The sequence below is a fragment of the Thalassophryne amazonica genome, chromosome 12 (genome assembly GCF_902500255.1).
Source record: "Thalassophryne amazonica chromosome 12, fThaAma1.1, whole genome shotgun sequence".
In the NCBI taxonomy this organism is placed as follows: Eukaryota; Metazoa; Chordata; class Actinopteri; order Batrachoidiformes; family Batrachoididae; genus Thalassophryne; species Thalassophryne amazonica.
Window position 1 is genome coordinate 75215737 of NC_047114.1, and position 15972 is coordinate 75231708.

The following is a 15972-nucleotide window of genomic DNA, read 5'->3' on the forward strand; positions in this document are numbered from 1 at the left end:
CAGCAGACACGAACGCCGGCTCATGTTTCACAGCGATGCTGTTCTGAGGTTGCTGCATTGCCATGATTTCGATTGTGTCATGTTGTCAGGGTGATAGCATTTACCGCAAACTGTGAATGTTGGATTTGTGAAGATCTCCCCCCCCCACTCCCAGGTCTTTTACCTCTTTCCCTTCACCCCCTGCCTTACTGCAAGCAACCCAGGCAACAGCAGAGTGCTTCGACACCGGCCACTGAACTGTGTCCTCACGTAGTGCTAAACATATTTCCTGCGTAGTTAGGGCCACGTAGATGACAGAGCACCAATATATGTCCACAGATCCCTCAATTTTAACTCTTTCACAGGAGATCAGTCATTTTCTTCCTTGCATGCCCACTGTGTGCTGTTATCTCTGGTCTCTTCATGTAAATATCATCCACACTGCACACTTTGTATTTGTCCAAATGCAATTTGGAGCCAGATGAAACAACAGTAACCTTTGTCGTTTTGTGACAAAAACCTTCAACCACAGATGGGATTGTTGTGCAATACCAAATAAAGTAATGGTAACTGTTTCAAAGTCCTAATCATTTTTCTGGATTAAAACTAAAGTGGTTCTTACAGGTGCCGTGATTCACAGGAACTTGGTTCATCTGGCTCTTCGCTGTGTTCAGTTTATTGTAGAGATGTGATTTTAACTGAACTGTACATTAAAAATAGTTAATAAGCACTTAACTGTGTGTAGCTCTTAAATACAGTATTTCACTCTCTCTTACACACACACACAAAAATGTGTTTCAAGATGACCGTTTTGTTCTACACTGCACCTATGATTTAAAAGAAAAGAACCAGTCAGTGGAATTCTGACAGTTTCAAATACCACCCTTTCATATACTGATGGCTGTAAATGATATTTTTACTGTTAGTCCAAATCATAGTAACATTTTAGGATGAATTATGTATTGGTGATGGTGAAATGATAAAAAGCACAAAACAGCTCGAGGTGAATTTCAATTTGTACTGAAAATGAGAACAATGCATTTGCATTTTCCCTTGATAGGGCAACTTAAAAATTATGTCAGATTTATGAGCATTCACAGCCGTAAGTACCTGCAACACTAGAATTGGATGTTTCAAAAGCTTCAAATGAGTGCTTCCTATCTACATGGGAGCAGGACTCCATGTTGCTACCCATTTTGGTGAATTGAAAAATCATGCATGTTGCTTATCACAAGAGGTGAAGGACCATGAATTCCTGTCATCATAAATGTGAAGGGAAGCAATATATCAAACAGACAACCAATTACCAGTAATTAATTCCACAGGCTTACCTGCTATAAATACCTGCTGTCAAAATATTGAATCCTGGATACAAAATAGAAATGTGGGTATTTGTTTTAAAAAAAAAAATAAGTATGTGGTTATCTCCACTTTACTCAATGCTCAGCATCAACTGTTGAAATGAAAAAAACCTGACAAAAGTCTTAAGTTCTACAAAAAGGAAAAAAAAAAAAGCCTACAAAAACTGCCAACAAAAAAGTGCAAACTTCAGTCTTTAAATAAAATTTTAAGCTGTATGGAGTAACTAGACATGTTATCACAATGAGATAGTGAAACACCAACACCAAACGCTTTAGTCAAGAAAGTCAAAAGGTCGCCAATAACTTTATCAGTGATGTGTAACATTAAATTATCCAAAGAAGCTTTTGCTGTATGCTACATTTAAACTAATGCAAAAATCGTTCTCTTGTTAATAAATACATGCAATCCATTATCTTGACTTGCATCAGCAAAATTAAAGTAAATACTATTAAGACATATTTCAACTGGTTCACACAGGCATTTATGGGAAAACAGTGCAATTAATCTATACTAATAAACAACGCTGCAGAAATTACAAGCAGTTGGTAACAAAAGTAAATAGTAATCGAGATGGTGCAAATGAACTATGAAAATCTCATTTTTTTAAAAAAAAAATTCAACAAAACTACTACAAAAGCATGAGAAAGAATAATTGATGTTGTATGCTAAAACTGTCATGAAAGGTCCACTTGTCACAACATTTTGGCCCATTTATTGACAACCAGCTATCATCCCGTCAGTGTTTAACATAATGAAAAACATTAGCTACATTTTTTTAAAATAAAACTCATTTGAAAGTGCACAAATATTATAAATTAAATTCCCATGGTATCATACAATATGTACTGTGTAGTGGGACATATGACAGATTTTTAAAAACATTTTTACGTAATCTTTTGCTAACATTGCTAAACTGGACAGATCACTTTGATTTTTAAAGAGTGAGTGTAGCATTATAACACTCTGATCTGTGGTAGCAAATTAGCAAAATGTTAAAACGTGACGCTGGAGAAGAAAATCCTAATCTGAACCAAGTGGCTCATTTATTTGGTATGTCCCAGCACTTGCATTTTTTTTAAGGATTCAACTAATTAGTTGACCCCAATTAGCTATTTTTAAAAGAAAGAATAATAATAATAAAAAGATATGAACACTGTTAATTCATTATTGTGGAGTCAGTGGGGTCATACTTACATGTTATTTTCACCTGTATAAAAATCCTGTGAAAAAGCTGAGCCCATTCTTTCACATTAGTTCTCTTAACCAAGTGTAGTAATGTACAAAAACTATGAAGCAGGCATGCAACTGAAGAAAAAAAATGTGGCGGAACCACAAAGATGTTCTTCCACATAGAGAGGCACGACACGATGAAATGCAGGCGAGTGTTTTGAAACTGGTGAGGGGGTTTGCCTTGTTGAGACTGGTCCTAATGGCCCTACACTGTGGAGGATGATTGATGATTCTGGCAGCTGAGGTTCAGGGAAATGCAATTTAGCATTTATGGTGGGCAGAAATCAGCAAAGTATGGGTGCTGCAAGGCCTCCTCCGCAGAGATCCTCTGGACAGGGTTACATTTCAACAGGTTCTGGGTAACAACAAAGAAAACTGTTTAGTAGATAGCAAAAATGACAGTTTACTAGCAAAGCCTTTCTGCTAGCAGTTATACCCGTCGCTGCTGATCACAGACATAAAAAGTTTTCATTTCAGGGTTTCTCCTCCAAAGAGGTTCAGCAGTAATTGTCACCATTACAGTGAAATATGACAGCACCAATGCAGGGACCCGCTAACCTTACACTTCCTAAAAACACACTAGATTATAAAAAAAATAAATAAAAATAAAAAATAGTAAGTCCCTTCGGCTGCTCCCTTGTTTGCACTTGGGGTCGCCACAGCAAATCCAAGGTGGCTCTGCATGTTGAATTGGCACAAGTTTTACGCCGGATGCCCTTCCTGACGCAACTCCACATTACATGAAGAAATGTGGCAGGGGTGGGATTTGAACCCGGAACCTTCTGAACTGAAACCAAGCGCATTAACCACTTGGCCACCACATAAATAACTAAAAATCAAATAGGAAGAAACAATGAAGAGCTGTGCTGAGATGAGTCCACATGTATGAGTCAACCTGCTCTATAATTACAGGGAGGCGATTATCGTTTTTATTTTTTGTAAGACTGGAAAAAAATCGCTCAGAGCCCTTTGGCACAGCCCTTAATACCAAAGCTGCTGCTAGTATGTAGTGAGCACCTTGCATGGCAGCATCCTGACATCGATGTGTGACTGGGTGAAGGCATCACTGGAAGCACTTTGACAATAAAAGCACTATATAAATGTTTACCACATACTAATTTGCATTAATCCAACCCAAGCAGACCCCAAACACAACCCGTTTTACAGAGCTATTCCACAGGGCACTGTCCTACTACAACCACCCACAATCACGGGATGAAATGAATTAATTCGGCTTGCCTCCTAACAGGCTGGCTTATAAACTGCAGACCTGGCAACCCGCCTGAAAACAAAAGACAGAAGCTGTGGCCTAGGCCAGACATGATCGAGCTGTTCAACAAACACTGCTTCGTCATCAATGTTTTTACCCCGAACAAACACGTTTCAAGCTGTAGTCACTATGAATATGCCTTTTAAAGTTTTAATACTCCTATGAATACTCCTTTTAAGTCTGAACATGACTGAAGTCATTAAGACTGTGAATACCCGAATGTTGTCACATACCAACAATTTCGAGAATCAGGATGAAAATTTTGAACAGTTCGTTGGTATGGTGGTTGGTGTGTACAAAACTTGTCATAATATTGCATGTGTTATAATTTTGTTTTGTAAAAAAAAAAAACGTTCAATAAAAATGTGCATTATAAAAACAAGCCTCCAGTCGAATGCCTCCACAGAGGACTGTGATATCTGCAGCGGCGGGCGCGTCAGCTAACCACCAGCTTTTCTCGTTTGTGGCCTAGCTTTTCAGCTGATTTGGAAAACCACTCCTAACTTTCAGTCTATCATTTTTTTTAATAAAGTTTTAACAGTCAAAATAACAACAATAATAATAATAATAATAATAAATTTTTTTTGGAACAGTTCAAAAATTGGATCCCTATTTGAAATATGGTGCTGACAGCTGCTGTAACTACTATATACGAGGTCTATTAGAAAAGTATCCGACCTTATTATTTTTTCAAAAACCATATGGATTTGAATCACGTGTGATTGCGTCAGCCAAGCTTGAACCTTCGTGCGCATGCGTGAGTTTTTTCAAGCCTGTCGGTTGCGTCATTCGCCTGTGAGTAGGCTTTCAGTGAGGAGTGGTCCACCCCTCTCTTCGTTTTACTGTCGCTTTAAGGACGGCGAAGCCTCCTCTCCTCTTTCCATGACAAAAACTCCTGTAACAGTGGAATGTGCCATTCATTTCCAAACTGGACGCTGTGTTTTATCCGGGATGTCATCTGACTAGCACAGGAATTGTGAAAAGACGTGGACATCAGCACTTTTTTGGCACATTGAGACAGACGTGCGGAGGAATTCCGCGCGTCGCGGCGGTGCCGCATGGCGCAAAGCAACGCCGTGATGAAGCCTCACAGGACATGTTCTGGCATGTCCAGACACATCCACAATTTCTCGGATAATCACTCGATGGAAAAACCACCGACAGCTGTCTGAACGCCATCTCAAAGCCGTCCTGTGAGACCAAAACTGAGGTGGTTTTGTCTCGTTCCAGTAGCGAATCCATCGTGACGCGCGAAGCCTCCGCTCGGCTTTCCATGACAAAATCTCTTGTTAAAAGTGAAATCTGCCGGAAAATGGTTGATGTCCAGCTCTTGTGATAACCAGAGAAATTGCACACGATGGTCACGGATCCATACAGCCATCCGTTTAGAAATGAAATGGTCGCTCAGCCTGTCAATGGCGGCTTCGGAGCACCACCAGTCGCTCTGAGCCATCCTTAAAGCGACAGTAACACTCCGTAATCTCTTTGAAGCCCATAAAATTTTCACCAAAAACCATCTGAATTTCTCGAATGGTGTACACTTTGATGTCCCTCACAGTTTCTGAAAAAATTTTGATCAAGCAAAGCGGCAGTCTCTGAGCCATTCCTAAACAATGAAAAAAACGACGAGAGGGGTGGACCACTCTTCACTCAAAGCCTGCTCACAGGTGAATGACGCAACCAACAGGCGTGAAAAAACTCACGCATGCGCACGAAGGTTCAAGCTTGGCTGACGCAATCACACGTGATTCAAATCCATATGATTTTTTTTAAAAATAATAAGGTCGGATACTTTTCTAATAGACCTCGTATACCAAGTTTGTTCAAGACTGATAAAGATGGATCAAGATGTTACTGTGATGCTTCAAAACTTGGCCCAATTTGCTATTTGGGATTAGACAGGAAGGACCAGCGCTCTGTGGAATACTGTGCCTCTGGCATTTTTGGCAGAAAACCAGTATGACCATCAGTTCACCTGGTGAACTCAGAAGTAGCATCTGCTACTGGGAGTATTTGACCATGGGTTCACCAAGCAGCTCAGCAGGAGATAAAAGAGACTTTAAATTTACTTCCTTTTTTTTTTATTACCGCATACGTCCAGGACAGTAATATTACTGAATGCAGTTGTCTACTTGGATGTGTGTGTGAGACACTTTTGCAAACATGTAATGATTGCAGATATAGTCAATATATCTGATATATACATGAGGTCAAAAGCATGGCTGTGTTAAAAAAGAAAACAAATGAGGTTGTGCCTCAATGTGCAACTTTTAGCATTTAATATTACTGGACATAGGTGAGTTCAAAGGCAAAGTACCTGAAGTAGATCCCGTCCTGTGCTACTTAATTTAGGGACCACATTCACCAGTGAGGTGGTGGCTGGATACATGGGATATGGCTAAAAGGAGAAAGAGGGGTAATCAAGAATGGATCAGCTTTAGAAAACCAAGAGGACAGTTTCACTTCCCTCAACTGTAAACAACATTAATTATTTACCTTGTAATCAGGGAGCTTTGTCATTGTCTGCCACTGTTCCTCAGTTGGAGTACCCAACAACGTATACACATTGTTAAAGAAAAACGTCTGCAGAGATTCACAGTCGAACAAATATTAACAATTCTCCCTGAGAGTACTGGTACTGTATCAATTGAATAAGCAGGAATCCAAACTTGATAAACACGTTCAAAAGTCATTTTCATAAAAAAGATATCTGAAGATTCTTTTCAACTGGTCATCCACATCATTCCCAGGGAATAAAGGTCTTCCAGCATTGGCCAGCTCTGGATGAGACATGATCAAAATGAAAGATAAATAACATTTGAGAAGTGTGACTGGCAGACATTTTCACTTGTTGCAATAATTAATAACAAACCTGCAAATATGCATCCAGCCGACCACATGTCAATTGAGGTAGAATAAAGTTTAGCACCAAATAGCACATCTGGAGGCCTGTACCACAATGTCACCACCTACAAAACGGTGTTAATTAAGTAAACAGAAAAAACAACTTTCAGGTGTTAACATAATGGACAAGCAATGATTTTAAACAAATGTATAAATACTGTAGGTTTAGCACTACTACCACAAATTTGACATTTTATTATTTTATTTTATTTATTTATTGCAAAGTGTCCAGTGTTTTACACACATTTTTCCATGGTTATATAAAAATGTGTCCACTTAAGTGCACAGGCAGGGAAAAAGAGCAAGTTAAAAAGTAATATTAATAGAAAACATTTCCAGAGAGTTCACATGGAAAGCAGCTGGCTGAAGTGCTTGCATTTCAGCTTGAACAGTTTCAAAGTTCAACTCGGTTTGTGTGTATATATATATATATATATATATATATATATATATATATATATATATGTGTGTGTGTGTGTGTGTGAATGTATATGAATCATTATCCCACTAGCTACCACCTGCTTGTAGCGAAGCATTTGTATAATGAAGAAAAAAGATCTCTGAATTCTACAGTTTTAATAACACAAACTTGCTTTGAATCTACTTAATACATATTATATTACATATTTAAGTTGTAATTGTTTTGGTCGTTACTCCTACAGTTGCAAATAGCGCTGCCATTCCTGTCAAAATCGGGGAACATGACAATATAATGAGGTCTGTCACAGCAACAAATGCAATGACAGGATAAGGCAGTCTGAAAGTTACCACCACCACCCAGGAGACAAAGACTGATGCAAGGAAAGCCAGACCAGCCACAACACAGAGAGACACAAACAGCCCCTGCGCTCGCAACAGACAGGGCTCCAAACCCCACAGAGAGGAGGAGCTACTGCCCCATTTGAGACTGCCTGACTGCTGCCCTGGGCAAAAAGAGGTATCACCTCTGAGTATCACCATGACCCCACCTGGCCATACACCCATGTTATGAAAAGCACCGGCCATCTGGAGAGCGACCCAAAACATCCAGAATGGCTCCCTATCTCCCCAATATACCACCCCGACCACCACTCCCAACCAACTCCCTCACTTGCCCCCAATATTTTTCACAATTTTCTGGCGTGTTATGTAATAATGTATTAATAGAAAAAATAAATCAACAGATTAATCAATAATGAAAATAACCATGAGATGCGGCCCTGTAAAAATATGTCATGATTTTATTTTCTGTATCTTCTTGTGTCTCAGGAAGAGCAAATATTTCCATAGATTAAATATTGATTTTTGGCACCTTATATCCTTGAAATGTTGGGATTTTTTTTCCGCAATCTGTAACATACATGACAACATATTTAAATATAATGTTGAATTATTGCTATAATTTCTAGATATGATTTAGTAGTAATTTAACAAAAAGATTAATCAGCTGATCATAAAGTAATCAAAATAATACAAAAATAACTGTTAGATTAATCAAATGAAAAAAAAACTTCTCAAGAGATTAATTGCGTATAAAAATAATTAGTTTCAGTCCTACAGCAGACCACATCGAGGACCTGCATACAAGCACCCCATCCACCTGGGTGTGGGTAACAGCAGACCTTGCTAGTTGTAACCTAAAATAGTGCAGCGGATAACTGAAAAAAATGCTTCAAATGGTGATGCAAGCACCAAATTTGGCACACATACTCCTTAGACATTACTCTTTTAAAAATGCCGGGTACCCAAATGAACTTTTAATAGGCGGCCAAGAAGGGGTCAGTTGAAGTATTACACAGGGGTCAAAATTTAAAAATGCTCCAATCATATTGAAAGGTATTCCATATTATTTGTCTGATCATAAAGATTCCAAAAAGGTATAGTTTGGACTATCTGTGAATGAATGGTCTGGAGGTATGGGGTAAAAACAGCAAGAACACTGAGAAAGGTCAATTTCAGTTTGTACAGGGGTCAAAAATTAAAGTTGCTCCAATTTTGGTAAAAAGTGGTGCAAATTACTGGTTGAGCTAATAGGATTAATAAATGGAATAGTTTTGACTGTGTTGCGTGCTTGGTTTGCAAAGTAAAGGTTAAATAAACAATATCAGCATCCATTGGATTCTATGACATGTGACATATGCAACCCTGTAACATGATAACTAAGCGTGATACGTGATGCAAACTATTCCTTTTTAAAACCGCATTCACCCAACTAATAATTTGCATCACTTTTTACCAAAATTGGAGCAACTTTAACTTTTGACCCCTGTACAAATTGAAATTGACCTTTGTCACTGTTCTTGCTGTTTTTACCCCATAACTCTGGAACATTCATTCACAGATAGTCCAAACTATACCTTTTTGGAAACTTTATGATAGACAAATAATATGGAATACTTTTCAATATGATTGGAGCATTTTTAAATTTTGACCCCTGTGTAATACTTCAATTGACCCCTTCTTGGCCGCCTATTGAAAGTTCACATGGGTACCCGGCATTTTTAAAAGAGCAATGTCTAAGGAGTATGTGTGCCAAATTTGGTGCTTGCATCACCATTTGAAGGATCCCTCAGTAAATATTCACTTATCTGCTGCACTAAAAATAATGTTTTCTATTTCCTCCAAAAAAAAAAAACGAATTAAGAGAATTCAAAGGCTGTATATTGTAAAAAGAGACCAGTCACTTAATAGAATCTGCTTTGTTAACAGCATATAACTTACCTCTGCTGAGTAACACCTCACAGGGATGCCAAAGGCACGAGCCAAGCCAAAGTCAGCCAGCTTCAACTCTCCATTCTGCAGAAAAGGTGGAGCAAATGTTCTCATACTGATGTTAAACCGTGACAAAGTACAGCCTCTTGTTTTTAATTTGTACTGCAAGGCACAAAGCAAATCATGGATACTTCACCGTGACCCACTCTTGTTATCAAGCTATGAGTAGCTCATACAGTCCTGAATAGTTAGTTACTATCTTATAAAGGCTGAATGTGCAACACTTACTCTATTGATGAGGAGATTCTGTGGCTTTAGATCTCTATGAAGGACATTTCGACTGTGACAGAATGCAAGTCCTTTCAACAGCTGGTACATGAATGACTGCATGAGAACAAGGTGGCAAATTTAAAGAAAAAAGAGATTTTTCCCATAAATGTAATCAAACAACATGATAATCTTAGGCTTTAGTTATGGCTTTCTATAAATAAATTTGTTTCAGTCAAATGAAGTTGAGAGGAAATCAAAATAAGTTCAGAACATAAAAGATATCCAACCTATGCTAATGAATTTCCTGGTCAGTATATCAATTATATGACCATCTTGTCAATAAAAATCCCACCAACTCATCTCAAAATTAAAAAGAAATAAAAGTTTACATTTCTTCATAATCTGAAAATTTTAAAATTCTCACAAATGTAGTCACTCTGCATCCAGATTAAATAGATTCAATTAATTTAAACCTGTAGGTAAAAGCAGTGTCTACTTTGAATTTTTTATAAATACTGTTTAAAGTGGCTTAATTGTGTTTTAAAGGTCAACCCTTGGTGTACAAGCATTTCAAACCAGATTTTTCATTTATATAAATCAAGTTAATATCATTTTGCAATTAAATTAAAAAAGTAAAAACAAATGTTTTTGCAAAAAGTAGTTTACCTGAAATAAAACAATGACCAAATCTTCACATTTATGAGCTGGAAGTCAAAATGACTTTGTTTAATATTGTTCTGTTGACAGAGTACCAGATTAATCAAGAACCTATGTCAGCTCTATGTGTAACTCATTAATAGCTCATCATTTTACACACCTTACAATCAATAGGTACAATGGTGAACCATGCCTTTATTCTGTCTGTTTTAATGGATAGTCAGTGGTGATCTCTTACCTTCACAGTTTCAGGATCTAGATCTCCATTGCAGCTGTCAAAATACTTCTTCAAATCCTGTAATTTTGAAAAGGAAAATGATTGACATTGCAAACTCCTGTCCTGTGCACACAGTGGAGGCAGGCAGAAACAGCGTAATTACAGTTCAAGGCAAGGTAAATTTAAGACTAAGACTTTTTAAAAAAATACTATTCAAAATTAAATTTACGACCAATATTAGAATAACAATAAATGAAAAACAACAGCAACAACATAAATGTTTAAGGATTACTTACAAATCTGCCCAAATATTAATTGCAAGACACAATACAGTTACTGGTTTAAAGCCCGTGGTAAAATCTTTCCTGAAAAACAATTTTTCAATAACCTTCACTTTCTCATGTCATCATGCTAGTTTCATGTAGGTACTTTAAAGTGCTCTAAGCGCTCTAGATATTAATATTTGATATTTTTAATTGCAATGTAAAAAGAAAACATGATTAAAATCCCAATTCCTATACATTGGCATTCTTAAGACTTTTGAAAGACTCATTTAATACATTTTAATATCAATTAAAACCTTATTTTTAGATTAACAAAGTCAACGCCTTATAAGATTAACATGTTTGTGTGTGATGATATAAGTTTCCTCTTCATGTTATCGTTGATGAGTTACAGGTAGAATCGACATAATTCATCAGTGTTGTCACTGAGCAGGAAAAGTAGTGGTTAAGTGTGCTTGTTTCCAGTGCGGAAGGTTCCCAGTTTAAGGCCACCCCTGCCTATTCTCCATGTAATGCAGAATTGAGTCAGGAAGGGCATCTGGCGTAAAACCTGTGCTAAATCAACATGCAGATCCACCTCCACACTGTTGTGGCAACCTGGAGAAAAACAAGGAAGAAGTTGAAGAGACTTATATTAATGTTGTTGCTGCTTCCCTTGTCTCTTTCTGATGAGACCCAAAAATCTCACAGGCAACTTTTAGATTCTTTTTCAAATAACTTAATGTATGCCCGGGGTTGTGCAGGTGCTTTAAGAGGCATTCCTCTTTCAGGCCATTTGAGCTTCTACTTCACAATGTACCAAGGTTTCAGCACCATGGACAGCGCTGGTAAGAAATGTCCGCCCACTACCTCAACCATTTCAATAACTTGTACCATTATTTTTTATTAACTGCAGGATCCCAGAATAATGGAATAAATATTCCACTGTTAGAAATATTCAATCCCTTCTATTTAGGAAGTGGCTATCCATATGTATCCATATTAATAATATGCGGTTCTATTCACATGTATTGGTTAGTCAAGGTAACATGATTATGAAGCTAGGCACCTTTAAGCCTGGGTCCCACCGAATAATGAAGGATGAATAATGAGCCACACAGCATGTTTTCTTTGCTACGAGAGGGTTTCTTAAACTATCTTGGGAGTTTTGTGGCTCTGAGTGGCTCTTAGAGGCATTATCTTGAGTTAACGAGGCTCCTCTCTGAGTGTGGCGCTAATTTCAAGAAGTTCAAAATTTAGCAACAACACCATGGCGCAGTTTGTGCACAAGTTACTGCGACGGCTTAGAGGCATTTGTATGGTGCTTACGAGGCTGCTAAAAGCCCATTATCCGTGCGCCTGGCAGCTACGCAGGACCTGAGAGGCTATTTTTGTAGCGGCGCTCCTCTTGCGCACACAATTCCACCTGCTCTGTGTGCTGGACTCTATATAATTATTTTGTAGCAGATTAATCACTTTCTGCCAAACCTTGGATGCTGAAAACACTTCTAATCACTTCTGGAATCACAGAGGACCGTTTCATCTGGACGCTTTTTTTCCCCTCTCTTTCCTGCTCCATGTGGAATGTATTTTGAACAGCTTAAGGTGACTATTTTTAATGTTTTTATAGCTTGATAAAACAGTTCCTAGCTGTAAAAGTATGTCTATAGTTGATTTAATATCTTGTTAATGGATCACATGAGCTCTGCTGTGTGTGCGCACTGCGTACTGACGCAGTGACTCATCACGCTCCAAAGGAGCATTTAGGCAGAACGGCACCGCGTGCAAAAGAGCGATTTTGCAGAAATAAACAGACAAACACAAAGTTAAAAGTGGGATGGGGGGGGGGCGTGACTGCGTTTAAAGCCAGGGAAAAAATAAAGCCAGCAAGCCATGGATGGAAAGAAAGCCAGTGAGAAGGAGCACAGAGTAGGCTGTCCATAAATGGACAGCAGCGCGCGTGCAAAAGAGCGATTTTGCAGAAATAAACAGACAAACATAAAGTTAAAAGAAAGCTGCAGAAGAAATAAAGCCAGCGAGCTCCTGAGCCAGCACAGAGGTGGCTGTCCAGGAACCCTTGGTTCGGTTCTAGCTGGTCTGGCGCATTACAGGTGGACAGCAGCCTGGGGCACAGCGCATAACCACGGGACTGTACTGGAGCGTCTATTTTTGTACTGCATTAAAACAATGTGACATCTTTAAATGCTGCTGTAAATCTGTGAATTGAAAACCCACAGGGACCAGGTGTGGGAGGGCTGGAGGTTTGGACCAAACCCATGCCTAAATGTGCGCCAACATGGCGATATCACGGCGCTACGTGTCTTAGTGTGGCTGATGCGAACCATTCGAGGCTCTAATGACAGGTCGGTCGTGGCTCACTAGAGGCTGTGACGTGGCACATGCGGGTACAGAGAGGCACCTTCATAGCAGATATGTGATAGATGAAAACGTGGATCATTCTTCGAATAATCGCTGACACACCCATGCGTGGCTCATTATTCATGTCTTATTATTCGGTGGGACCCAGGCTGTACTTTTGTTTTCTAGTCGTATGTAGGGTCGAAATTATGTTTTGAACTGAACATTTTCTCTGGTTCCAAAATATTTGTAATTATGTATGGTATATGATGTTTGTCATATACGCATTTTATTCTTGAAGTAGAAAACAAGAAAATCTTTAATATGACTGGAATTTGAACCTGGGGGCCTTTGGCTGATAAGTATGAATCCCTACTACATACACCACAGCATCTCTCACTCCGTAATGAATCATAGCTTGAAGTTCTCAGATATGTCACATATGAACCGATATGGGATAAGCCTCAACAATAACTCAAACACTAACCCTAATCCCATGGGATAATTATCACGGCTATGTAGATAGAATTTTGTACCATCAATACGGGTATGTACGGACAGCCACTTTGTTCCATTTTTGCTGATTCCATCACAGGTTTTAGTAGGTGCCCCATGTCACCCATAGACTGTACCTGATCACAGTATTCAAAAACCAGGGTTAGTTTCTTGTCGCTGTGTAAAACATCATGTAGTCTGGGAAAGAGAGAACAAGTTAATGATTCCTCACCACCAGGGCTGAATGCAAACAACTTGGAATTTTAAGACAAACAGTCCAATCTCTTATTTTCACCCAAAATTAATGTATTTTCAGCGTGGCAAAAAGACTGACCTGACAATATTTTTATGCTTGAGTTCCTTCAGAAGGCAGATTTCTCTCAGAGCAGAACTTGGCACCCCCTACAAAAATGGACAGCCACTGTGATTACTCGTTAATAACGCGGTCTCTACAAACTGAAACTTCAGATCTTACCACACACCTCATCGTCATCGTCCAATCGAACCCTTTTCAAAGCTACAATTTCGTGGGTTTCCCTGTTTTTAGCCTTGAAAACTGTCCCATAGGTTCCTGCAGAGGTAAACACTGTTAGCGAAACCGCTGCATAGTTAGCTTAGCAATGAATGAAGACTGCTACCCAGCTAATGTCGCCAAAGCTAACTGGCACAAATCCTCTGACATATAATCTCTCAAGGAACATAAAGTTATTAATGCAGACAGCACAAACTGGGATTAGTAGAATCTGTTAACGAAAATACAAAGCTTATAATTAAATCGCCAGCTAACACTACAGCTACATAAATGCTAATTAGTAAACCAGGCTAATACCAATTTTGAGAAACGCATTTTAAACTTACCTTCTCCAATTTTTTCAAGCTTTTCATATTTCTGCATGTTTGGCCAGCAATGTTTACCTTAACAGGGCTTAGTAAACGACCGGCTAATCAAAGCCCCAAAGTGGGGGTTAATGACAGCTAGCTAACGTTAGCTTAAAGGTACAGCTAATCTTTCAGATGAGCTTGTTCTTGGGCCATCTACCGGCCAAAGAGGGAACTGCAGCACTCTGCCCTTACGGTTTATGTTATTGATAAAAAAAAATCTGTAATTTGAAAAACCTAAGTTAAAGATGGCCATTAATTCTTTATAATTCTACAAAAGACATTAGTAATTTACATAAAAGGACATTAATACTAATATACCCTTCCTGATAATTCCTTAGTCTGATCAATTATTAAAATATTAGATTTTTCTGTTTGTCTTGGACTTTATTTGCATAAACCATTAAGAAATACAAACAGTATGGTAAATTTGAATCAAGAAGTGAGTTCTCAGATATTAGGTAACCATGCCTGAAGGAGACTACAGTAGTGAGGGAAGCCAACACGACACCCAGGCAACACTACAAGAGTTATAGGTTTCTGTGGTTGTGGATGAAGAAACTGCATAGTGCAGCCTTTATTTGTTGCATCACCAGTTATACAGCTTCACGATTAATTAATATAGGGTGTTTTCTTAAAAAGAACTTGCAAAGCAGGGAGGTGGTGGTGTAACGGCTTGCACATTGTACTGGGACGACAGCAATTCGTGTTCACTTCCTGATTGCAGCCAACTGGCACTCTTAACAACAGTGCTGTGGGCCCTTCTGGAAATAAGACCTTCGTTGGTTACCCACGTTAAATAACAACCTCAACCTCAAAATTTCAGCTGCAGTTTGCCAGAAGGCATGTGTGAAACCTGAGCCTAGATTTTGTTTTCCTGTGTTACAATCCTTCTCTACTGCACTCCAACAAGCTGTGAACATGAATGTAACAGACAAATGCTGCACCATTCAGTTTCTCTACTCACATCCACAGATGCCTTTAACTCTTTCAGAGTTGTCTGGGTGTCACCTCACAAATTTCCTTCCAGCATGGTCACTCAACTTCGAGAACTGTCCATTTGATACAGCTTTACCGTACAGTACTTACTGTTTGTAATCCTTATTGATTGATATAAATGAAGTCCATAAGACTGACTAGCAAATGTTCATGTATCCTGATGTGTCTCAAGAAAACTAACAGTGATGACTTATGGTGGCCTCAACTTTTTTTTTTGGAAGCTATTGCAGGACTTAAATGCAATAATGAATGTATATTAACAAATGAATGAATGAATAAATTAAGTTGACACACAACACATGAAATATTTTGGGTTCATGCAGCCTGCAATGAAACAGAAATCAAAGTATCACTGTGGGTTTTTTTTTGTTGTTTTTAATTTCAATTGTCCATACTAT

General features: G+C 38.5%; 1 protein-coding gene across 1 annotated transcript; it reads right to left on the minus strand.

Annotated features, from left to right (window-relative positions):
* Positions 1-1804: 1804 nt before the first annotated feature.
* Positions 1805-14727, minus strand: cdk5 (cyclin-dependent kinase 5). Its single transcript, XM_034183526.1, has 12 exons — positions 14555-14727; positions 14179-14267; positions 14031-14098; positions 13834-13894; positions 10602-10658; positions 9725-9820; positions 9446-9520; positions 6714-6810; positions 6552-6621; positions 6338-6398; positions 6159-6239; positions 1805-2926 (listed from the first exon to the last, which is right to left on the minus strand). Exons 1-12 carry the CDS (start codon positions 14589-14591, stop codon positions 2840-2842), a joined length of 879 nt encoding a protein of 292 aa, XP_034039417.1. The 5' UTR covers positions 14592-14727; the 3' UTR covers positions 1805-2839.
* Positions 14728-15972: the final 1245 nt, after the last annotated feature.

Bases quoted from the DNA above. Each gene is read 5' to 3' on its own strand.
- cdk5 (XM_034183526.1), bottom strand. From the start codon at position 14,591: ATGCAGAAATATGAAAAGCTTGAAAAAATTGGAGAAG. The intron at 10,659-13,833 runs GTACAGTCTATG...TCAAAATTACAG, and splicing joins TTTTTGAATACTGTGATCAG to GATTTGAAGAAGTATTTTGA. The intron at 6,622-6,713 runs GTTTGTTATTAA...TGTCTCATCCAG, and splicing joins GGCTGGATGCATATTTGCAG to AGCTGGCCAATGCTGGAAGA.